At 33.9% G+C, this 24,454-nt stretch overlaps 2 protein-coding genes across 2 annotated transcripts in view; one reads left to right on the top strand and one right to left on the bottom strand.

Moving 5' to 3' along the window:
- The first annotated feature begins 5,005 nt into the window (after window positions 1-5,005).
- LOC132286539 (probable mitochondrial-processing peptidase subunit beta, mitochondrial) lies at window positions 5,006-16,082 on the top strand. Its single transcript, XM_059788889.1, has 9 exons — window positions 5,006-5,875; window positions 6,356-6,520; window positions 6,683-6,820; window positions 6,934-7,085; window positions 7,189-7,297; window positions 10,643-10,741; window positions 13,814-13,879; window positions 15,465-15,572; window positions 15,686-16,082. Exons 1-9 carry the CDS (start codon window positions 5,216-5,218, stop codon window positions 15,770-15,772), a joined length of 1,584 nt encoding a protein of 527 aa, XP_059644872.1. The 5' UTR covers window positions 5,006-5,215; the 3' UTR covers window positions 15,773-16,082.
- A 330-nt stretch (window positions 16,083-16,412) lies between these two features.
- Window positions 16,413-24,454, bottom strand: part of LOC132286537 (sister chromatid cohesion protein SCC2) — a 30,990-nt gene continuing 22,948 nt past the window's right edge. The window contains exons 20-28 of the mRNA XM_059788887.1: window positions 19,698-19,865; window positions 19,511-19,615; window positions 19,208-19,441; window positions 18,770-18,903; window positions 18,398-18,691; window positions 17,951-18,317; window positions 17,511-17,603; window positions 17,292-17,417; window positions 16,413-16,989 (exon numbers count right to left, since the gene is read on the bottom strand). Coding sequence (XP_059644870.1) covers window positions 16,765-16,989; window positions 17,292-17,417; window positions 17,511-17,603; window positions 17,951-18,317; window positions 18,398-18,691; window positions 18,770-18,903; window positions 19,208-19,441; window positions 19,511-19,615; window positions 19,698-19,865 — 1,746 coding nt within the window. The 3' untranslated portion in view covers window positions 16,413-16,764. The remainder of the gene's footprint in view (window positions 16,990-17,291; window positions 17,418-17,510; window positions 17,604-17,950; window positions 18,318-18,397; window positions 18,692-18,769; window positions 18,904-19,207; window positions 19,442-19,510; window positions 19,616-19,697; window positions 19,866-24,454) is intronic.

The following is a 24,454-nucleotide window of genomic DNA, read 5'->3' as shown; positions in this document are numbered from 1 at the left end:
TCTAAATGATAAAAGTTTCTAGACTAATACTATATATATATATATGTTAGAATTTTCATTATAAATAGGACTATTTATATTTTTTTAAGCCGTTCTTAATTTAAGATTTTTTTTTTCCTTCCTAAATTAAAGGCTGAATGAATCCTCTAATGTAGCAACGTATGATGGTAAATCATCCTAGTGCTGCTATTATGTCACCACAAAATAAATTCGAGCGTTGACATTCGCGCTCCATTTTTATTTTTTGATTAATAAATTGACCAAATTAACCCTATATCACATCCATTAAAATAATACGGAGTATATTATTTACAGTTTTTCTATATTTCTTCTTATTTCTGCTTATGTACTGCAGATATTTTTTAGGTTTCATTCTCCCTCTCTCTAATTATTCTTCTCCAAACAACCACACTCTCTCCGTTCTCTCGCTGTAAATAAGATTTAGAGTCAAAATTATTAAGACCCCCCAAGTTTAGTAAAGTTTGCTACATGTTTTGCCGCATAGCTCTCGGACCTTTTATTTTTTCTTTTTCTTTTTTTCATATTGTACAATTTTAAAATTTGGGTGGATTGAACTTTTATTCGTTAAAATAAAATGATTAGTTTTTTTTTGTTTGTTTCTTATCACGTAAATTTAGTTAATTGCTTTAGAAATGTTAGCTTTGATAAGAATATATATGTATTTACACTTGTAAATGGTGTTAGGAGCATGGACGGAGCTAAAAATTCAGTATTATGTAAAAAAAAAAAATTTAAAAAAATTGTAAATAATGATAATATAATTTTTTATATAAATATTGATCTTAGTAGGTGTATAAATATACATATATATTGAAAATACATAATCCGAAAAAAAAAAGTGCAACCTAAAAAAATATATATGGAAAATTAATTTTCTTTAGTAATTGTTTCAAATTTTCAAAATTTTAATTATTGATATATTTCTTTAATACTTTGATTCTAATTTGGCAAATATATATCATTATTAGCTTGATAAAAGATTTAAAAACTTTAATAAATAATTCTAACTAAACAAATCTTACAAGTTTTAATAAAACACAATTATTATGATTAAAATAGAAAAATACTTTAATAATTTATATAATGAATGGTTATAGATTTTTTTATTTATAGCTAAAATTATTAACATATATAATATCATTATTGTTATTGGCACTATTACCCTTGTGCTCTCACAATACTTTAGTTTTTCTTTCTTTCCATACTCCCGAGACTTGTTCACAGAGATTTATATATAATTTTATATAATTTTCTTGTAAACACCATCTTTAGGTTTTATTTGATTAGATGGAAATAGTAAGGAAAGAAAGGAAATGGAAATTTTTTAAACATTTTAGGAGTTTGGTTAACAGGAAAAAGAAATTTTTTGAGAAAAATCACTTTCCATAACCATTTAATTTTAATCACAAGAAAATTTTAATTTATTGAGAAAGTTTTGTGAACTTACAATATTAATGACATTTCTTTTATTGAAAATTATATGCTATTTAACCATAAAATAATAATTTTACAAAATTTTCTTGAAATTTTTTTAATTGCTAACTAAATTGATTTGGAAACTTAATCTTCCTTCACTTAACTTTCTTTTACTCTCACTTTCCGGAAAGAAAATTTTATTTATTTTATTAGACATGAGGAACGTTAGTATAATTTTCTTCTTTTTTTCACCTAAACTCATATAATGAATATTATACATATCTATATGCGAATGAAGTAACATTTTTTTTTTTTCTTTTCTTTTTTTGTGTATGGATTGCAATAATAATGAACTTACATTTTTATTTCACAAGATGTAAGTTTTCAAAAATATGCCAAGTTGATATTATATAAATTAAAAGTAAAATAAGTTAAATTTATTTTCGCCGCCCACCTTTTAGTTAGAAGTTGAAAGTTGAAACTATGGAGTAGTTCTTGCTCGACCAAGACACGTACTGAAAGAGAGGGAACGGGGAAGAAAGAGAGGTCATTCTACAGTACTATTAAAAAGGATTGCTAAGGATCAATTTTGTCATTTATTGAAATTCTTTAGGTTTTGTTTGGTTCGCATGAAGTAGAAAGAAAGGAAAAGAAAAAGAAAATATTTAAATTTGTTGGAGTTTGGTTAGCGTGAAAGAGAAAATTTTCAGGAAATTAATTTTCTTGCAAGCTAAATTTATAACAAGTGAGTTTCTTTTTATAAATAGGCTTCTCTTGACTTTATAACTCAACTACTGAAATGTATCAAACTCATTTAGTTTTAAGTCTACGTATTAGATATACCAAACTAATTTAGTTTTAACTCTACGTATATTAGATGTACCAAACTAATTTAGTTCTAAATATTTTATTTCGATTAGAGTGAAGTGTTTTTTTTTTTTTTTTTTTTCTATGACTAAAATTATATATATATTAACTTCAATCTTTTATCCTCAAGATTTTTCGAATCAAAATTTTTATTAATTAAACTTGTACCTATAATCACATATATCTAATTATTAAACATCAAAAACAAATACTATAATATTTATTATTTTATCTTTGAGCTTAAAATTATCAAAAGAGTACAAAGCAATCCTATAACCAAAAGGGTAGTTTTGAGAAGTACAATCACTTTATTTTCACTTTCATTCTTTTCAAATTCACAAAACAATATTTTCTCGCAACTGTCTTGAAATTTTTTTTTACTAACCAAATACATAATAGAAACTTGATTTTCTTTTCCTTTCCTTTACTCTCTTTCACTTTCACTTTCCATCAAAAATTTCTATCGGGTCATTTGATTAGACAGAAATGTATGATGAAAAGTGAAAGTGAAATAAAGGAAAGTGAAAGAAAGAAAAATTAAGTTTCCAGTATGCATTTAGTCAACAAGAAATTTTTTCATAAAAGTTGTAAGAAAATATTATTTTGTTAGTTTGAATAGCATGAAAGAGAAAAGAAAATCATTTGCTTAACATAACAACCCTCGTGATTTCAAATACTTAAAAATAAATTAATTTTGTGTTAAATGAATCATCTTTATACCTAATTATTTATATTAATTTTTAACAAATAAATAGTAAAATAATGGATTATTACTAATAGTAATTATTATTATTATTTATATTCATATTTAAATTAGAACAAACTAAGGAGGACTGGATTTTAGTTATCAAATATTTTGTGTTTTAAATAATAATTATTTATATTCATTTATGATAACATAATCATGTTTTTATTGAAATATTAAATATATCTTTTTTGCAAGCCTCTCGAAGAAACACTAAATGGCAATATTCTAGGATAAAAATGGTCGTGCAAACATATTTTATAGTTAATGCATAATAATTTTTGATTCATGCATAATTTACAAGTCCCACTTTCATATTTTATGAATATGAACCATGCAAAATTTTTTATACAAAAATCACATGTGATTCGAGTGTAAAACTCTATTCAGTTTCAAAGCTGTATAAATTTATTTGATATGGGAATCTACTTTCTCCAAAATTTTCTTTTTCCAGGTAACCAAACTCCAAAAAAAAAAAAAAAAAAACCTTTTATTTTCCTTTCTACCTACTTCACGCTGACCAAACAAACCCTTAGACAAAAAATTTTGAGAATCTTAGTAAAAAAAAATATACTCCCTCCGTCTCAAAATACTTGTATATCTTTTTATTTTGAAATGTTTCAAAAAAACATGTTTTATTCCAAAATTAAATATATTACTCCCTCCATCCCTTATTAGTAGTCAATTTTTCTCTTTTTACATGTTCCAAATTAGTTGTCCTCTTTAAAAAGTCAAAGCATTTTTTCTTTATATTTTCATCATTATCCTTTATCTTTTTAAAAATTTTCAAACTTTGTAATTATATATATTAAAATTAGAATAAACAATTTAGTAATTTTAAAAGGGGACAATACATTAATTGCATGTCTCCTTAAAAAGTTATAAAACCAAATATGAACAACTAATAAGGAAATGAGGTAGTACTTTTTATAACATTTTCAAACTAGGGTTTTACACTGTGGCTTTACAGTCCCCTTGTGCGACTGTGGCTTTACAGTCTTTTGTCCTATTAATATAGGAATCAGATCCCATTAAATGCATTAATTACTTAAGTTTTTAAATTAGTAGAACTCTACAAACATTACTTTTTTTAGACAAATATATCATTTTAAATTATCTAACCATTCTTCTTCTATCCTCTTTTAATCTATCCAAATGGAAATATGTGCGTGTGTTATATATATATATGTTTTTGTTTTTGTTTTTATTTTTTATTTTTACAACTATCCTTCTTTAAATGGATTTAAAAAAAAAAACAAATAATTCATTCACCAAGATAGTTGTAAAAAGAAATATACACATGTGTATATATATATAAAACTAATTTTGTATTTTTTAAAAATCTCAGAATCTATATTGTATATGGATTCTTTTCTCGTTCTCTTTTATTATTATTATTATTTTTTCTTTTCGGATTTTGTTCTAACTCTTTTTTTTCTTTAGAATCCATTTCTCGAGAATGGATTATCCTAATTATAATTTTTTTCCTTTTCCAGAATTCATTCACATAGCAGTAGTTATTATTATATAGCAGTAGTTATTATTATACACACACACATTTTCATATGGATATATATACACGCATATTTTCATATGGTTAGACAATTTAAAAGCGTATATTTGTCTAAAGAAGTAATGTTTGTAGAGTTTCACTAAAATAGAAACTTAAGTAATTAATGCATTTAATGGGATCTGGTTCCTATATTAATAGTACAAACGACTGTAAAACTACAGTCGTGCAAGGCGACTATGATTAGTAATGTTCTTCAAACTATCCTTCTAACTAAATAACTGTATCAATTACGTGGCACTATTTTGTCCTTTAATTATGATATATTTGAAACTTTACTCCCATGTGTATTTTGGGACAAAAGAAATATAAAAAATAAAGTTTTGTAAATGCGTTGCATACTCCCGAAATGGTGAGACAAAACCATTTCCGTTAGAAGTAGCATCTTCCTTTGGTGCGATGATATTTTAAGAACAAACGTACTTAGATGCCTGGTAAGACGACGAAGCCACGTGCCATTGTAAGAACCTTCAAGACTGGTACGACGTCGTGTTGCAATTGTCTATTCCTTCCCTTTGCAAAGTGCAACACACAGTTCACAGAACCAAGGCCTCACTTCAATTAGCTGTGTCTGTGCAGACCTAGAAGGAATAGTAATGGCGATCCGACAGCTCCTAACCCTAGCTCGCAGGTCCCGTAAACCCTCTTCTACCTTTATCCAAGCCGTACGATCCTTATCCACCGCTCCGGCGGTGGCCACCACCGCACCACTACCATCTCCTCCGCCTCCAGACGCCATGATCTACGACCGACTCGCCGAGTCCGTCAAACGCACAATCAAGCAACTTGAAAACTCCGACCCAAGATTCCTCCGGCACAACTCTCCCATCCCAACCCTAACCGACCATACCCCAATCCTCACCTCCCCCCTCACACGCATCACCACCCTCCCCTCCGGCCTCCGCGTCGCCACCGAATCCAACCTCGCCTCCAAGACCGCCACCGTCGGCGTCTGGATCGACGCCGGCAGCCGATTCGAGTCCGACGAGACCAACGGCACCGCGCATTTCCTCGAACACATGATATTCAAGGGCACCGAGAAGAGAACCGCCAGGGAATTGGAAGAGGAGATTGAGAATATGGGTGGACATCTCAATGCGTACACATCCAGGGAGCAGACCACGTATTACGCCAAGGTTATGGACAAGGATGTGCCCAGGGCGTTGGATATATTGGCCGATATACTGCAGAATTCCAAGTTCGATGAGAATCGGATTACCAGGGAGCGTGATGTGATCTTGAGGGAGATGGAGGAGGTAATGTTCGTATTTGTCTATTTGATGCGATTTTATTTACATGTTAGAACAGAAATGTTAGATTCTAGATTGATTCTTCTAAGTATGGTAATGAGAGTTGTTTGTTGCAATTGCACTTGATGGTTCATTATCAATAGCAATGGGGTTCATGAAGTAGTTCTTGAAACTTCTTATTTTAAGTATGCCACAAACTTTTGAACTTCCCCCTTGGCCCTTAAGAGATAATATTTGTATAAATTATGGAATATCAAAGAATTGTTGGATGATCAAAACAAATTATATCAAAGAATCGGGGCACTAAAGCTTAACAAATCACTTAACTAACAGATGGTTTAACAAGCATTTTAGTAATTTCCAGTGGTGTAGTTGTTTATATCAGTACTGCATTTTATTTGTTTGTGCAAAGCAAACTTATATTTTTGTATTTACTTGCGATACTGCTTATTATGATTAAGGTGCCTTGTATATTCTTTATTCTAGGTGGAAGGGCAAACTGAGGAAGTTATTTTTGACCATTTGCATGCAACTGCATTCCAATTCACTCCTCTGGGTAGAACCATTCTTGGACCAGCTCAGAATATAAAGACAATCACGAAAAATCATCTTCAAGAATACATCTCAAAGCACTACAGTGCTCCAAGAATGGTATATGTGAACTAACGGGAATTTTATCTGTTCTTCATTTGCTGTGGAGTCTGGTTGGTTAACATGTTGACTTCCCTACTAATCTGCCGTTAGCTGTTCGCTACTTATAGTTGACTTTTACTTTTGGAAAATTTCAACTCTATTATTCTATTTTGCCAATAGGTAATTGCGGCTTCTGGTGCTGTTAAGCATGAGGATGTTGTTGAGCAAGTTAAGAAACTTTTCACGAAGTTATCGACTGATCCAACCACAGCTTCTCAGTTAGTTGATAAAGAGCCAGCTTTTTTTACAGGTTCTGAGGTGGGTGTATATCATATGTGTACCTAATGACCTCTTTACTTGGCTGTAATCTTTTATTCTTGTGTGCTTTCTGACAAATTTTTGTATTGATATCTGTTGGGTGTTAAAATCAGGTTAGGATAATTGATGATGATATGCCTCTGGCACAATTTGCGGTTGCTTTCAGTGGAGCATCTTGGACGGATCCAGATTCCATCGCTTTGATGGTCATGCAGACAATGTTGGGCTCTTGGAATAAGAATGCAGGTGGTGGAAAGCACATGGGGTGAGTCTGTGTCACATCATTTATGGTTGACTTACATTGAATCATTGCCCATGACATTTTCATCTTGTGGCCACATGCACTGACTATTTTGTACAATCTGCAGTTCTGAGCTTGCACAGAGGGTTGCCATTAATGAAATAGCTGAAAGCATGATGGCTTTCAATACCAACTACAAAGACACTGGTCTATTTGGCGTTTATGCTATTGCTAAGGTGAGGTCACTCCCAATTTTATCATCTATGTTTCTTTCATGGTTTTTTCCCCCAACCTTCAAACTATATCATGGAGAGCATTTTCTAATTTACTTAAAACGTCTTATCCATGGCTTCATCAGATTTTTTGTTTTTTTAGTACAATTATAATATTTATTGCTCTCTTCTTGAATTGTTCAGATTTCACATGTTGTGATACCCCCGGATTTCCGAATGCGGGTTGGCCAGGCCCACGCCCGAATACCCAAGGATATCAAAACAAATTGATAATAAACGAACACAGAGTACAAAAGAATAAAGAAGAATAAATAAAATGCTGACAAGAAATTAAAATGATAATCTAATAATAAACCTCAGAATATATTTCCATTAGTTAATAAACTCTTCTTCTGATACAACTGATCTTCCAAAATATAACTCGGGAATCCATACTGTGTGGACCCCTAGAAAATCCAAACTAAACAAATGACAGCAATAACTGTCTAAATCAGGAAAATGAATCATAAAGGAACTCCTATGTAGCATCGGAAGAATGAAGTAAACTGATCCTCGCTCAGCTCGAATAACCTCTACTCCTGACGAACACCTGAAAAATAATGGTGGGTCAGGCCCACAAACAAGTTCTAATCTACTACAGTCCAAGCAGAGATCCGATACACGTATACATCCTAGTCAATCCAACAGTAACTAGTAGTCCATATATATATATATATATATACACACACACACACTAAAGGAACCTCACTAGACTGTAGGGTTGTCTCAACCTGAATAGTAGGCAACACGCAAAACGCACATATAGTGGGCATGAGTACCTAGACCTACCAGGGTACACAACTACACTGTATCTAGTTACACATCCCTGGCAATATACGCACCTTAACCACTGATCCTGAGACTCAAGCTCATATCATGGCACCATACTTATATATATATAATTTAGTAACCATCCTATCCAGTATAAATTAATCCTCCATAAGTCATTCAACTTGTTCAGCTGACCTAACTTGAATATAAGTAGGACTTAACATTTTAGTTAATCCATTCCCTTATATAATAAATTAATCCTCCATAAGTCATTCAACTTGTTCAGCTGACCTGACTTGAATATAAGTAGGACTTAACATTTTAGTTAATCCATTCCCTTATATAAAATAGGTAGGACTTAACTGATAAGTTAATCCGTTCCTAGAATGCCATCGTCACATACCGGTGCATTAAACCACACAATCTAACAATTGATGTAACGATTAAGGAAATACATCAAATAATCCAGAAATAACTATGATAATATGATATCAAGTTATCACAAAATAGGAATGACTTATTATTTATTTTAAGCTTCCTGTATCATATGTCCTATACAAACTGAATCTTATACATGATGATATTTTATTATACCGTCAAATAAGCATTCTCCGTATCCAATTCATCCTACACATTTAATCTCAATTGCTTAAACATATTAAAAGATTAAATTCATTCGTTTGTTTAAAACATTCAAATAGCAAGCATCATTATGATTGAGTCTATTTAAATTTATTTAAACCCAAACCTAGTTCCTATTTGATGTTCAGGAATCCTAGGCATGTTTTTACGTTCCATCATTCCACAGATATGAAAAAATACATAATGTAAACATATAAAAATTCACACCGGAAATCAAATCAAAATCATGCATTTATCAATTCATAACACAAGAGCAGATATGAACCAATTTCATAAAACCTATGTTCTAATCCAATTAAACATGCATAATTATTTAATTTTATGTGTTTAATAAATCCTAGAATTTCCTAGGCATGCATAGAAACACGAATCAAAGGGAAAGAGATAGAAGAAGAACTTGCCTTAAACTTTCGGATCGAAAGTTTAACTTCTTCTTCCTTGATCTTCTCTCTACAGAGTTTTTCTCCTCCTTCCTTCCTTCTCTAACTCTCTCTCTCTCTGGAATATATCACGTGAATATTTCTAACCCCCTTTTATAACCTGTAGCTATATATTTATAGGCTAAATAAAATAACCCTAACCCTTTTCCCAATCCAAGTCAACTTAAAAAAAAATTAAAAAATAAAATATTAAAAAGGTAAGTAAAATATGTTACGTATATAATTTATGTATATCTTTATTAAATAAATAAATTATACACATCCCATTATTTATTAATAGATTATCCAATAATACTTAAGTTACCATAATATTATAAAGTAACTTAAAACATAACACGTATCAAATCTATGTATATTTTTATTATTTAAATATAAAACATATACATCAGATTAAATATTACTACCCAAGTTACCATGAAAGTAATTAATAAATTACTTTCCATTTTATATATGTATATAATATATATCTATATATATACATACACTATCCATGGGTAATAATCTATACACATCCAACCTCCTATTCAAGTAGTCTACAGAACCCAATTGGTTGGCCCATTACTACTAACCATAACCATAAAAGAAAAATAAAATAAAATAATAAAAGAAACGAAAATATTTAATTTACAATTAATCAAAACACCATTTAAGCACATAATCTAATTAAACAATTAATACATAGACAAATACAAATAATACATAGACACATAATCAAATAATCAAGTAATACCTAATTCAATTAAACACATAAGTAATTAGTCAAATAATTAATTAAATAATTAAAAATACAATTAAAACAAATAAATAAATACCGAGACTATCCTTTTAAAATTAGGGGTATTACACATGTCCTTTCCTTTTTTGTTTTATTTCTTTCCTACTCACCTTTCTAGTGACTAGTAAGTGAAACAGAGAACAATTGGTGACATTGAAATCCATAGTAAAGAGGTCATTATCCAATGTCGTTCCCTGTTAATTTGAAGTGTTGGGAAGGGTGGCTCGGTACAAACTTTACATTTGACATTATTTACACAAAGTGGCTGTCAAAAGTGAGGAAAAAATGGGTGAAGTGTTTGGGTTTAAATTGTGTGGAAGGGAAAAGTTCTCTAGATTTGTGGGAGTATGATAGAAGCCAAAGAACTACGAGGGATTCTTCTTTGAGTATAATTAGGTCATAGACAAGCTCCCTAGAAACAACTGAAAAGGAATAGATATATATATATATATATATATTGAGAGAGAGAGAGTGTGTGTTATTGTAAAGTAATATAACTTTGTATTTCATGAATATATATTGAGGTTTAGAAAGTTAAATTCCATATCATAATATCCTTTCAAGTGTCTTCTTTCTGTAGGAGTTCTATTTACAAGTCATTTTGAACTTTTCTGTTGATTCTGTGACTTATGCCTTGATAATTCTAGTTATTCAGTCTACATTGTTACGTTTCCCTTTCAGCCGGATTGCTTAGATGATTTAGCCTGGGCCATTATGCATGAGACAAGCAAATTATGTTATCGTGTTTCAGAAGAAGATGTTACGCGTGCTCGTAATCAGGTAGCTACCTATGTGATTGGAAGTTGGTTATTCTTGTCATGGAAAGGGTGTCAATATACATGGTTTTTATGCTTAAGTTTGTTTGTTTGTTTGTTTTTTTTTTTTTTTTTTTTTCCCCTTTTAAAATACAATCCAAATGCAACCATTAATATCCGATCCTTCTGGACATTGTCATTGTTACATGTTGTGTCAGAACTGGTAATTATATATTTTGTTGATTTTGGTTAAACATAATTTTCATTTACAGTTATTCAAACTTTAAGAATTTGACTTTTCTTTATATTTTAGAAATAGGAAGGAAGATAATATGATACTAACTTTGTTTTTGTTGGAACTGTTTATGCTGATAGCTTTGCACCACTTAAGATTATGGGAACTAAGTTATACCCTTTTCTGGATAAAAGATTTCCATCTCTTAATATCAGGATCGGTTTTGGGAGTATTGTAGTTTTGTGTTGAAAAATGATTGTTTTGTAGATTATATGGAGTTTTGGTACAAGAAAGTACTTTAGAACAGAATCAGATTGTGTAATTAGATGGAAAACTTAAAACATGAATGTTTATGCCATGAATTAGTAATGGCAAGTTACTGCTAGCTTATTCTTATGCAGTTTCTTATGAACTCTCGTACTTGGTGGCCCGTCTTTTTAAGATTGCAACAAGTAATGCTCATTAGTAATGATAATATATGAATGGTTGGTAGATATAATATATAGAACAAAATTCTTATATAATGGTTTTCAAATAGAGAAAGAAAATGCTTGAGCAACGATACCACTAGGTAGAGTTCGAGCCTCATAGGGTCACTTTATGAATAAATGTTAGGTTTGGCCCGACCTCTCTTTCCTCAGGACTCTGTTGTTGTTGGACCAACCCTTCAATTAGGAAAAGAAGAAAAGAACAGATAAAGCCTTGTTCAAGTGCTCTACCATCAAATTCATTCAGAAACATGTAACTTTTTCCCATCATTATATGGAATTGAACCATCTTTCCAATTTTGTATAGGCCATAAATTCCGAGTTTCTGACTTGAAGACTGTGTAGTAGCATCAGGGAATTATCCCAAAAGTCTCGTGTTCGTCTCTGGTAAGTTTTACGGTTATACCCTGGGCTTACCCAATATCTGTAATGGGGGGAATGATTTCAGGTATTAGAAGGGATTAGTAGGTGCTACTTTTTTTAGACCTAGTAATGCCTAACTCAAGAACGTCTAGTTGCATCATTTAGTAATGAATTTTTTATGTACTTATGTACCATGTCAACAGTTTTAGTTTAAGGAAGGTTATTAACATCATATAAGGTAGAGATTTTTTTAGTTTATCAAATTTTGGCAAGTATATTGTTAGGGATGACAACGGGGCGGGTTCAGGACAGGTTCCCTTAAGCCCTACCCCGTCATGTTAAAATGTAGCATTGTGTCACTGACCCATAGTTGTCCCTAACCCAGAATGGGCAACATCCCATCCCCGTTTGTGATTATAGTGCCTATGCTCCAAATCGGGAAGAACAACCAGTATCTCTAGGTTGGGAAGAACCACCAGTGTGGCAGTATATCTATATGGCTCAACTAAATACGTATTATGCTATTATAACAATAAGAAGAAGAAGCACTACCTATTTATATATTATACCTATGTATAAGAAGAAGACTGCTCCAGTTTGAGAGGTAAAGAACCTGTACAAGACGAAGATTGCTGGATGGCTCAAGGCTTTGGAAGATTGGACGGCTCACGGATTCATGATCTGTCCCTACACAACAATATGAACCGGACGGTGATGAGACGATCTGATAGGCTCACGGACTCAAGATGGTGACTGGTTGTCGGTAAATCGCCGATGGGAGCCGGGGGGGGGGGGGGGGGGGGGGGGCTAGTGGTGGGACAGCTTAGGGTTGAGAGAGAGAATTGAGAAAATGAGAGATGGGGAACTGACTTAAACCTTTTTCTTTATTAATGTACAAGGGTAGTTTAGTAATAAAAAAGAAGTAGAGGTAATATCATTATATAATTGGGTCAAGGTGGGAGGATAAAAACCTGGTCCTGCCCCGAACCTGGCTCGGGTTCTAATCTCTTGACCATGCAAGCCTCTTTTTTGTTGGGTCTCAGAGAGAGATTTTAGATCTATAAAGGAGATTGTTGTTTTTTGGCCTCTTTGAAGGTTTGAGGCGCCTTTTGGCCCTCGTGTTTCTTTGGGATTCGCTCCCCTTTTGAGCGTTTTTTATAAAATCTTACTTTATCAAAATAAAAAATAAAAGGGCTTACCATGCCCGTTCCATTAGGAGTCGGGCTGGGCGGACAACCGCGGGGTTAGAAGAAATTTCCATCACTATAAATTTGAAACTTTTGGCAATATGTCCCTTTTCTGAGTTATTCACGATTAGTAGTCATTTTGACTAATGATCTCACATTGAAGTTAAGTGAAGATGGAAGTAAGAAAAGGTTCTCTCTTAAAATAAAGTTCTAACTAATAAGATTCTTAAACTTTGATCAATTTTTAACGAGTGACAATATACTATTAAGGTTATACAGTTGAAGGAACATTCTCTAGCTTACGTAATGGCACTTTTCTTGGCATTCTTCTCACCTGGCCATGGTCCTGTAACTTTTACTTAATGATCTTTTTGAACAAAGTTAGCAAGGGTTGTATTATTTATTTATTAAATTGCTTCTCCAACATTGCAAAAGTAATACTTGATATTTGTTTTTTTTTTAAGCTTCTAAGTGGTTTAAACTTGTCTAGATTCATGTTGATTGCCTGATTAACAGTAAATTATGCAGTGTCTTAGTTTTTGATATGACAAAATTGTTGCTTGATTGTGAAAACAAAAAATAAACAAATAAACAAAAAGACTTCCTGATAGTTTGGATCAAGTTATTTAAGGCTCTTAAAATATAAAGTCAACATTATACCCACTTGTTATTCCCTCTACCAGTGTCTGGTTTGATAATCTAGTGATTCCCTTTATATGGTATATTTTAGGTTTGTTAAAATGTAGTTCATTTTAATCTGAGCCTGTTGTTATTCATCTTTCTAGTGCTCAACTGTTTCCGCATGTTATTTTGTTCCATTACAGTTGAAATCTTCTCTGCTGCTTCACATAGATGGAACCAGTCCTGTTGCTGAAGATATTGGTCGCCAGGTAAAATTTCTTTTCAACTCAAACAGTATTTACTGAGAATAAAGGTAGAATATGATCTGGGAACCCTCTTGCTTGTTACACATCCCCTTTTTTGGGTGGAGGGAAGAGGACGCCAAATACAAAACCTGAGCTGTCCACATCGAGAAAAACTTTATAAAAGGATCTAGTATTCTAGCATGCTCGATAACATTGTACAGCATAGGAACCCGAGATGTATCAGCAACCTTTGCTACCGGTAGATTGACTGCTTTATGTGGACTTGGGGCTGCAACTGAGGGTAGTGACTCTAGCTCCCCTTACTAGATCAAATAAGGCACCTACGAACCACTCAAGATAGTTTTCATCCATCCCACCACCACCCCACCCCCCCCCCCCACTTTCTTTATCTCCCATCCTTTTAAGCGAAGCAGGACTTCATTCTCTCTCGTCTTGGCTTCTTCAACTACTCTTTCTGCAAGGGATGGAAAGTGCAATCGCCAAAGCCGGGCTATTCAGAAAGCGAGGAAGTCTTTTTCTAATGCACTGAGTCCCATTCAAAAAATTATGTTGTCCGAGTTTTTCCAGCAAGATGAAATTGATAGCTAGAAGGGATCTTAACCTCTTTATTACAACATCCTTACCAACTCCACCTAAAATGGCAAAACAAATTTAAGCACCGCAAACAATGACATTGAAATTAGCTCCCTCTAGAGTGTAGGCCAAGCAGCCAAGTATTTGATATTGGATTCAAATGATGAGATTCAAGTGTTCTTTTCCTTTTTCTTTATGGACCTAACTGACGAGATTATATTCACACAGACTTTTTGAGAGAAACTCCTGAGTAATGATTTGTTAGTTGAGTGGTTTTACAAAATCCACTAAGACCACCTTTGGCTGTAACATATGATTTGGTCAAATTGGATCAATGAAACAAGAATGTGTAATTTGTTGGAGGGATGTGTAAGCTGGGAAAGATAATCTCAATTCGTTGTTTGGATGAAGACTGCACAACCAATATAGCATTTGGTTTTCTTATTTCATGAGAAGGGAACTTATTATTTCTTCTAAACTATCTTCTTTCGTGGCTCCATGTCAAGAAATCCCTTGTTATTTGGGGCTTAATTCTGATTTTCCTCATCTCCATTGTCCTCATTTTTCGTTTGATAAATAAGCTTCATCCCCGTACTATTGGGTCGCCGCAGGTAATCCCATGTGGATAACACTTGATATGCATTATACCATCCTCTTATCCGCAAAACAAATACAGCATTATTTTCAATTAAAGTAGGTCGGGTTCAGTACTTTCTTTTTCCTTGGAAATTTGGAAAAAATAAACAGATAGATTTGAATGAAAGAATCTATATTTGTAACTTGCATATGAATTATTATTTAGGGGGAAACTTGCATATGAATTTTTATTCTTTTTTTTTTTTTTTTTTTACTTGTGTTCAATCAGGAAAATCTCTCTCTATATATATATATAGAGAGAGAGAGACATATTCGTTGACTACTTTGAGAATCATATACAACGTGCCAGATAAAAAATATTTTAGTTCCTTTGTTGTGAAAATTCTTATATATTGGCTTGGTCTGTTCGTGCTTCCAGCTTCTTACATATGGCCGAAGAATTCCATTCGCAGAATTATTTGCTAGGATTGATGCCGTAGATGCTAGCACCGTCAAACGTGTTGCAAACCGTTTTATATTTGACAAGGCAAGGACTACAATATAATGAGAGTTTCTGCTAGTTCCCTTTTATTTGAGATTTTATTTGAGATTTTTTCTAATATGCGCTTTAGATCATTTTTTTTTTTTTTTTTGTTGCAGGATGTTACTATTTCTGCCGTAGGGCCCATCCAGAATTTACCTGACTACAATTGGTTCAGGCGCAGGACTTATTGGCTCCGTTTCTAGGTTTCTAGCACTTTCGTTTGTTATTTCTTTCACCTTCTTATGTTCTCAACGGGTCGCAGAAAGTATTTACACAAGTAGGGTGGTTTTCTATTTATATTCTATTCCCAGATTTTGTCTCTTAACATTTCTCAGTCACTCAATAATAATTATGCTGCATTCAGTAATTTGGTAGAGACAATTTTTTTTCTTCCAAGTCATATTCAACTTGGTTGTATCATTGGTTGGCCTGCATTGTATTTGTACGGTGACTTTGGTCCCTTATTTGGTCAAGAGCCACCCGATTAATGGAGACCCTTGTAATGTTCATTTTTTTTTTTGTCCATAATTGAATGAAGTATTGACATCCGTTTAAAATGCTTATGTAAAATGCTTGGTGCATAAAGCAACGAACTCAAGCCACTGTAGTCAGATAAAATATGCATGTGGGCACGCCCGTAGAAGCATGCGGTTTAGACTTGTAGGAACTCAAAATTGTATGAAATAAATCGTTGCTCGAGTACAAAGGCTTCTTGAACAGAAATGCCACGAAAAAACTGTCCTCTGATTTCTTAACTCTTTTTAAGAGTCTGAAAACAATGAAATGATATCAGAACAATCTCATGCAATCAAAAGTAAAGACATTACACTCTGACTACAACTATGTGCAAAAATTCCAAAATTAATCCCTAAAAAGAACTTTGAGACCGGCTATCACAGCTTCGCAAAGTGCAATTTGCATGCCTTCCACATTATCTGTCTAAAAAGGATGGATTCCGTGGACAAAAAATGGGTGCACAATTACTATTAAAGACTATAAAAATTACATTATGGAAACATTTCCAAAAGGCGCTCTTCCCACCATAGCCTCCTCTAATATCACATTTCTTTTGATTTCATTCTTCTGTTTCCATATTACCTCCCTCTCTCTCATTCTACCCATCTATCCATTTTCTTTTCACTCTTTTCCCTACTACATAATGTACATGTTAGCTTTACCTGTAATGTATTTACAACTACCGCTGCCTACCTCTACTGCTGGCGCCTTTCCTGCCACTGTTATTTAGCCGCCTGCTTCCACTTGTCCAATCCTCGTCGTCATCATCATCTTCGTCGTCTTCATATCTTCCTGCTGTTCGGCCAGCCTTTGCGCCTCTTCTGGGAGCAGGACGCTTTCTCTTAATGTTTGCTGTGTAAATTGAATAATCAACAGTGTCGTCCTTCAAGGCACTCTTGAATTCCTGAGAAGTAAAGCAAAGGTAAGCATAGTTTCTCAAAAACAACTCCTACCTAGAATGCTCACACAAAGGTTGTGATGAAACCCAAACAGGCCAGTGACCAAAAAAGGAAGTGTAAAGACGATCAACAACAAACCAATTCAAAAACAAAACATCAATGATAAGAACTGTCAACTTATACTTGGTCAAAGCCAACTAGCTGGATGGGCCAGTCATTTATCTAATGGTTTAATCTGATTTATTGACATGTATGGTAACCACTGAGAGGAGTAGGAGGAGGAGGAGGAGGGACGGGGAGAGAGTACCTGATATCTTTCCGACACTTCTTGATAAGTAGTAGGCAGATTGATGCGTGTTTCACTGACGTTGAATGGCATATTCTGCCTCGTGAGTACATCCCCTGGTTTGGGAGGTTCATTTGGAGAAAATGCCTGGCCAAAGAAATCAATCATAACATATAGTAAGGAACAAAGGTGCTAGTATGATACAAAAAATTAACAGAAACCACTTCAACTAGGGATCACCTGACATCGAGCATCATTTAGACCATATACAATTTTGAGGTGCCTCTTTAGCTTCATAAGTAGTTGCAATGCAATAGCCGCAAGACAGTCGGACTGTATAAGAGCCACACATTTCCAACATATCAGAATCTATTTTATCAAAACCATCAAAAAGTCGCAAACAAGTAAAAGAGACATTTAAGTTTGTCTGGTGTACAATCAAGTACACTAAAGGAATTTGGGAAAATAAATTATTCTAAATTATCAGGCTATGACAACAAACATATATTAGTGAAACTCTAGCTGCTGTAAACGGTAACCATAAAGGAAGAGGACTCCAAAGGATCCCAGAAATATAAATTCATGTCTTGCCAGAATTTAACCGAAATATTGAGATAACAATGGAAAGAGAAACTATAACATCACATAATGTTGCATCTATGCTGATTTCTTGATACTACCTGGATTTTCTGCAGATTCTCTCCAGAAATGCCACAAGAGTTGTCTACAGTCACAGACTGCAAATTTGAATCTACAATTCCAGTATGATTAGAAATAGGCTGAACAGACGACTCTTCTTTAACTGTCCCATTTACATTAATTGATACAGTATGATTGGAAAAAGGTTGCACAGATGGCTCAAGCTGAATGATCCCATTCGCATGTGGTATTTTCTGGCCCTCTCCTTGTGACAAGTGCAGAAAGGCTTTCATACTTGCTTCCAGCGTCCCAGCTCTAACTTGTATAACCCGATTTATAGCATATATCAAATACAGAGGCTCATCAGGCAGTGTGAAAGGGAGCAAAGCAAGGATTTCAGTGCAATACCTGGCAGAAGAAGCAGCTTTAAAGTCAATATACTGGACTATAGTCAACAAAAAAACTCTAGGTTTAGTGTCAGAACTCACATCAGAAAAGGAATTACTGAACCATTGCAGCTTGGAGTATCAAATTTTCGCACTACTGAGGACATGAATTTGTTCCTTGCAACGCGATTCACACGGATAAGCTTGTAGATTCGAGAAACCCCAAGTCTTGCATAAGAGAAAGAAACATCATCTGATTTCCCTTTCATACTACTAGGCACCTTTGGTCGGACCTTTGGGTTTGAAATTTCATGATAAATTGCACTTGTGGATTGTATGAAGATAAATGACATCTGAAGACCATCGCCCAAACGGCTTTCAAAAAATGCAGGATACCTGAGAAGATTCTCACTGGTTAGCATAAGCAGATTAACAGGGTACCAAAATTTTTAAAGCACAATAAGGGGTTATTACTTCTCATTCATATTCATCAGCAAATGATGTGCCAGCTTCGAGTTCGCCTCCTGTGGATCTGTTTCAAGAGCTATAAGGTATGGAACACAAGTAATAGGATGGACTAAACCTTGACGTAGCACAACTTCCACAATCTGCATTTTCAAAATAGCAACGAATAAGAGAATCGATAGTAATAACTACAAAACCCAGAAATTCACTACACACAAAACTCTGCAATCCATTATATGTGGTGGTCAAAGACAAATCCAGCTTTCAGACTGTTGAAGCCCTGGTTTATAAAGCGACCCAATGGCAAATAAAGTACAAGGTAGAATAAGGGCGACATACTTTTCAGGTTTAGAAATAAATCATATTATGTATTTGTTTTGTCTGATTGGCCTGATTGGTAAAGCAGTTCACTCAAACTATCAACCAACAAAAACACCAGATTCTAACCTTGAGAGCAGATTGGCGAACTTGATCATTCACATCCACACATCTCCCCAAGATGCTATCCCAATACAATTGAACTATTCCCCCACAGATGTTAGTATCACCTGCTCCCGCAGCAACAGGCACACTATGGCCACCATCTACGGAGTAATTAACTACATTATCATTGGCTTTGTCCAATTCCATTTGACTTTCCGCATCAAGAAGATATTCATACATGTTTTGCAGAGCTTGCAGCTGGCAAATAGATTTATTCAGAATATGCACAACAAAATTAATGCATGAAATGTGTTGGAAAATTATTACCTTAAAACGAGCATCAGTACCAGATGATAGTGTTGCCTCAAAAATTTTCCTAACATCCTTTTCCAACATATATTCAGGCCTAGCAATTAAGACATAACCCAGTGCCTGCAAAAATTATGACAATATAAGTACAATCTACAATTAAGACTAAATCAGGCTTTGACTAGGAAGAGCCGAACGGGCTTACCTGCAACGATCTGACCTTTATAACAAAATCCTCTGCACGAAGATATTTTTTAAACAAGTCGAGGCTCCTCACAACATTTATATTTTTGTTGCTGGACAAGGTTGTAATTGGCAAAGAGTCACCATAACGAATCAGCAATCCAAGACAGAAGAGAGACCGCCCAACTTGCTGAAAAAATTACAGAAAAATAAAATATTCATCTAACTTTATCTTCTTAATGCAAAAAAATTCCGAAATAATCATGGAGAAAAGGAAGTAAGGAAAAGGAGAAAAACTAAGTCAACAGAGATTTAATCTGGAAAAGTCTCCAGACCATGAAGGGAAAAAAGAGAGGAGGTTGATATTTCTTCACTTTTCTCTGTATGGTAGGAGCGAAGGATGAGGGAAAGAGGTATGGATGGACGGACCAATAGGTAGAACAATTTTCCATTGTTTGGTTGCAGGGAAACCTGGAGGAGAGGGAAGGATGGATGGATGAGCCATCCCTCCTCACTCATAAATTTTCATCCCAAAAAGATAACCTATATGTATAATGTGAAGTGACATTATTGCCCCTTAACTAATTTGGTCAACTTATATACTGAGGGTATAATGGTAAAAAAAGTAAAATCTCTCATTCATTTCCTTCTAACCAAACAAAGAAAGGTGTCACCTCATCTATCCTTTCTACAATCCCTTCCACACAACCAAACAAAAAGGAAAGAAGACACCCTCCCGTACATAAGGATGCCTCATAAATTCTTTCTACTATCCCCTTCCACTCATCTTCTCATCCTTCTTACCAAAAGGATGGTTAGTTTTTCTGTTTATATGATAAAGCATCATGAATAATAAATTGAAATTTAAGGTTAAAAAAATATTTTAAAAATCCTCAGGGATAAGAATAAACCGCTTAACAAAACAAGAACTCAATATATATAGATCATACACTATGTTCAATGCTTTTACAAAAACAAGTAAACTTCGTGTATTATTATAAATTATAATGACAGCTTTCATTATTCATCTGCTGGTTAAAGAATACCACCATCACAATTAAAATACCTCTTTGTGGTTCCAACTATATGAGCTTTATAACCTTAATCCAAATAATAACACATTAGAATTTAGAATATGTGCACGCCACAATTCCGATTCCATTCCAATTACCACACCACTAAGAGTAAAATAATAGGTTGAGTAGCCTTTGGACATGAAGGGATAAGTTGGCAACAAATTTTACATGGCTGGTCGGAAATCAAGCTTAAATGGAGCAGGAGGAATATCTCAGTTCATGATAATATGTCTAGCTAAATATATGGTGGCCATGAAATGTTCTCACCTCTCAGCTCTTTTTCCTGCCGTGCCATATTATTTGTCCATTTTAAAACTTCACATTTTTTTGTAGACCATTCAGCCAGTGAGTCAAGAAGAAACTTCGAAAATGAGCACTAGGTAATGCACTCGAATTAAATTAGAAAGAGTAATTTAGGAAATTTGCAACACTAGCACGAAATGGGGCATGTATTATGAGAAACACAAAAAGGAAACATTGATAAATAATATGGGTTGGAGGGAGTAGTTATCGTCTCTTCTAGATTTTGCAACCTGACATACTAACTGCCGAGCAACCGTGCACTAACTATGGTATAGATTAAATGTAAGGTGTCATATTAAGCATTCTAATGGACGGAAGATATGGTGATATATACTATGCTAAGCAAAAATAAAAAATCATCAATTTGTTAAAAAATTATAGTTTCAAACTTGCAACATCAGAAAAGTTCATGTAAGCAAATTAGAGTTTATGGTCCGGACCAAGTTAAGAATGATTTACCCTTGTTAATCTCACATCTTCTTAAAGAAAAAGGTTTAAATATTTGAACCCCTACTCAGTATTATACTAAGTCTCTGACTAAAATTGCCACCTCACACTGTTGAGCAAAATCATGGCATGGCTAGTTCGACACATCCATGGGTACCAAAGAAGTATCATACAAGTATCATCATCACCTTGCCTTTATCTCATATGGATGGGGTCGGACACGTGAATTCTCCTTTTCCATTCTTGATTGTTATACACCATGTCTTCTCTTAAATTTAAGTTGTTTTTAGTTACTTCATCCCAAATAAGCTTTGGTCGGCCTCAGTGTTGTTAAAGGCGCGCGCGCGAGGCTCAAGTTTAGCGCTGTTATCATCCCAGGCTCACTGACGTTTACTAGGCGCGCGCCTCGTTTGCACCTTGTCCTGTTTTTGAGGCGCGCCACTGATATTTGTTTAAAAAAATACGATTGTTCTATTTCTTAAGCCAAAAAGGGTACTTTTTGCAACTTAATAAACACAAAAAAAAAAAAGCCCAAGCATACGATATAAGGAACTTTTGTACAAAAGAATAATAAAATAAAAAAGCCCAAGAGTCAAAGTGTTAACCGAATAGCGATAGAATGAGATTGTGAGACGAAGACGAAGCCCTAGTTACAAAGATGAACAACAAAGCCACGTCAATTCTTTCTTCTTTCTTTTTTCTCTTCTCCTCCTCTAGATCTCCCCTCTTCTTATCTTTTTTTACATCTCTCTCCGTCTAATTCTCTTCTTTCTGTGTGTTTTTTTTTTTATTGGCTCTATTTTTTTTTTTTTTTCTTGTTATTTTTATTATTATTATTTTTTGTTAACATATTTATTTCTTTTTGTGCTTTGTTTTGCCATTCAAAAAAACACATTTTGCTTTGCCTTTCAAGAAAACAAATTTGTACTCTGTTTTATGATTGTTGGGTGCTTGTATAGTTGATGGATTTACTTTTTTATATTTGATATTAATTTTTAGAATATTGATATGACTTTATGAGATATGAATGTTATTATGATAGTTTAAATTTTCAATTGTACGCCTCATTTCACTCAGGCACGCGCCTCGCACCTAGGCTCTAAAGGACCTCTAGCGCCTTGGTATGCCTTGGGCCTTTAATAACACTGGTCAGCCTCTTGCCGCTTACTTTCTAAACAATAACTCTTCCTCTTTTAATAGGTGCATCATCGAGTCTATTTTGAATATGACCATACCACCCAAGTCTACTTTCCCTATTTCTATCATTTATAAGCGTTATACCTATTGTTCCCCTCACACGTACATTATTTATCTTATCTCTTCTAGTGATTCCTATCATCCAACGTAGCATCCTCGTTTCCGCTACATAAATGCGTTGTATTTGTGTCTTTTTCAACACCCAACACTCTGCTCCATACAATATTGCCAAACTAATAACCATTCTATACAATATGTCCTTGACACTTTATCACATGCCTTCCCTAAATCTATGAAAACCATATGCAAGTCTTTTCGTTTAATCCTATATTCCCCAAAAAAAAAAATTATTATTTATATGGCTTCATGGAACTACCTGGCATAAATCCGAATTGGTTAAGAGATATTGATTTTTCTTTCCTTCATCTTTGCTCTATAATTCTTTCCCACGATTTCATTATATGACTCATTAATTTAATTCCTCTATAATTTCCACAATTTTGTATATCCCCTTTATAAATTGGCACTATTGTGCTTTTCCGACAATCACTTGGCATCTTTCTTCTCTTAGAATTTTCTTACACAACTTTGTTAACCATTCAATACCTATCTTTCCTAAAATTATCCAAGCCTCTATATGTATGCTATCCAGTCCAACAACCTTATTATTACCCATTTTTTAAGTGTGTGTTCTACTTATTTATGAATTTCATTTACTATTCCTATGTACCATTCCTATTAATGTCCCTATATCCCATGTTCTTATTCTGATTTCTGTTTTCTATTATTTTTATTTGCTTTACTTGAAAGAGAATTCATCATAGAGATTTGACATAAATTTTACGGTCGATGGTCTCCCCGACACCAACCCACCTCTTTTTCGCATCCGGGCTTTGGTACTGGTAATGGGAGAGTCAAAAAAACCCTAGGTTTTTTTAAATATCTACATAAATTTCTGTCCTAGCAGAATAATTTGGCCTGCTAGTTACTTATTTGATCAAATTTTTAAATAGATACTTATATCCAATAAGTATATCTTAATATCAGCACCTTATGGACCATCCTCTTCAACAAGATTAATGTGTTTTTTTCAACAGCTTATCTATTATCCCTTGAGGTAGAGAGTTCAAACGGACAGCATCTAAAGTCTCCTAATGAGGATTATGATTGAAAACTTCTCTAGAATCTAGACACTTGACCCATCCACACAAGGAATTGGTACCTATGGTAGGCCTATTGATAAGCGTTGAATGTTGCACATTCGAGCCCTTAAACTCGCATGTTATAACTCCTTAGTGACGCTTACATAGTAGTACTTATGCTATTTTCTTGCGTTTTGTTATTTTTGGTAATCTCCAGAGATTCAGTCAATTCCGTTGCTTTTAGGGTCTTTGAGTTCAATCAACGGATGGAGACCGCGAGAGCTAGAGTATCCAAGGTGATCCAATGGCCAAGACCATTCAAGGATAATTCTAGAAGACTTCTAAAGGAATTTCCAGCAAGAAAAATTCATTTTGGGTTATTATATGAAGAAAATAAGCTTTCCTATTCAATTAAGGAAACAACTTGAGCAGAAAATTCTGAACCCGCCTCAGTGTTTTGGGCATAACATTTTACCCAAAACTCAAAATTGGGCAAACTCAGCGGCTCTGGAAAGAAGACTCGAAGCCCGTTGTTTTTGTGTCTAATATCAATTTCTAGATTCATACTACAAACAGGTCAAAAAAGCGTTACAAATTGACGAAAATATATATAG

Source organism: Cornus florida, unplaced genomic scaffold (assembly GCF_030987335.1).
Source record: "Cornus florida cultivar Cherokee Brave unplaced genomic scaffold, ASM3098733v1 CherokeeBrave_3.0.0_Hap2_Chr11, whole genome shotgun sequence".
In the NCBI taxonomy this organism is placed as follows: domain Eukaryota; kingdom Viridiplantae; phylum Streptophyta; class Magnoliopsida; order Cornales; family Cornaceae; genus Cornus; species Cornus florida.
Note: the sequence above shows the minus strand (reverse complement) of the source record. Positions and strands in the feature narration are given on the sequence as shown.

Coding starts and splice junctions, on each gene's coding strand:
- LOC132286539 (XM_059788889.1), top strand. CDS start 5,216: ATGGCGATCCGACAGCTCCTAACCCTAGCTCGCAGGTCCCGTAAACCC. Junction 7,086..7,188: donor GGTGGTGGAAAGCACATGGG/GTGAGTCTGTGT, acceptor TACAATCTGCAG/TTCTGAGCTTGCACAGAGGG. Junction 7,298..10,642: donor GCGTTTATGCTATTGCTAAG/GTGAGGTCACTC, acceptor TTTCCCTTTCAG/CCGGATTGCTTAGATGATTT.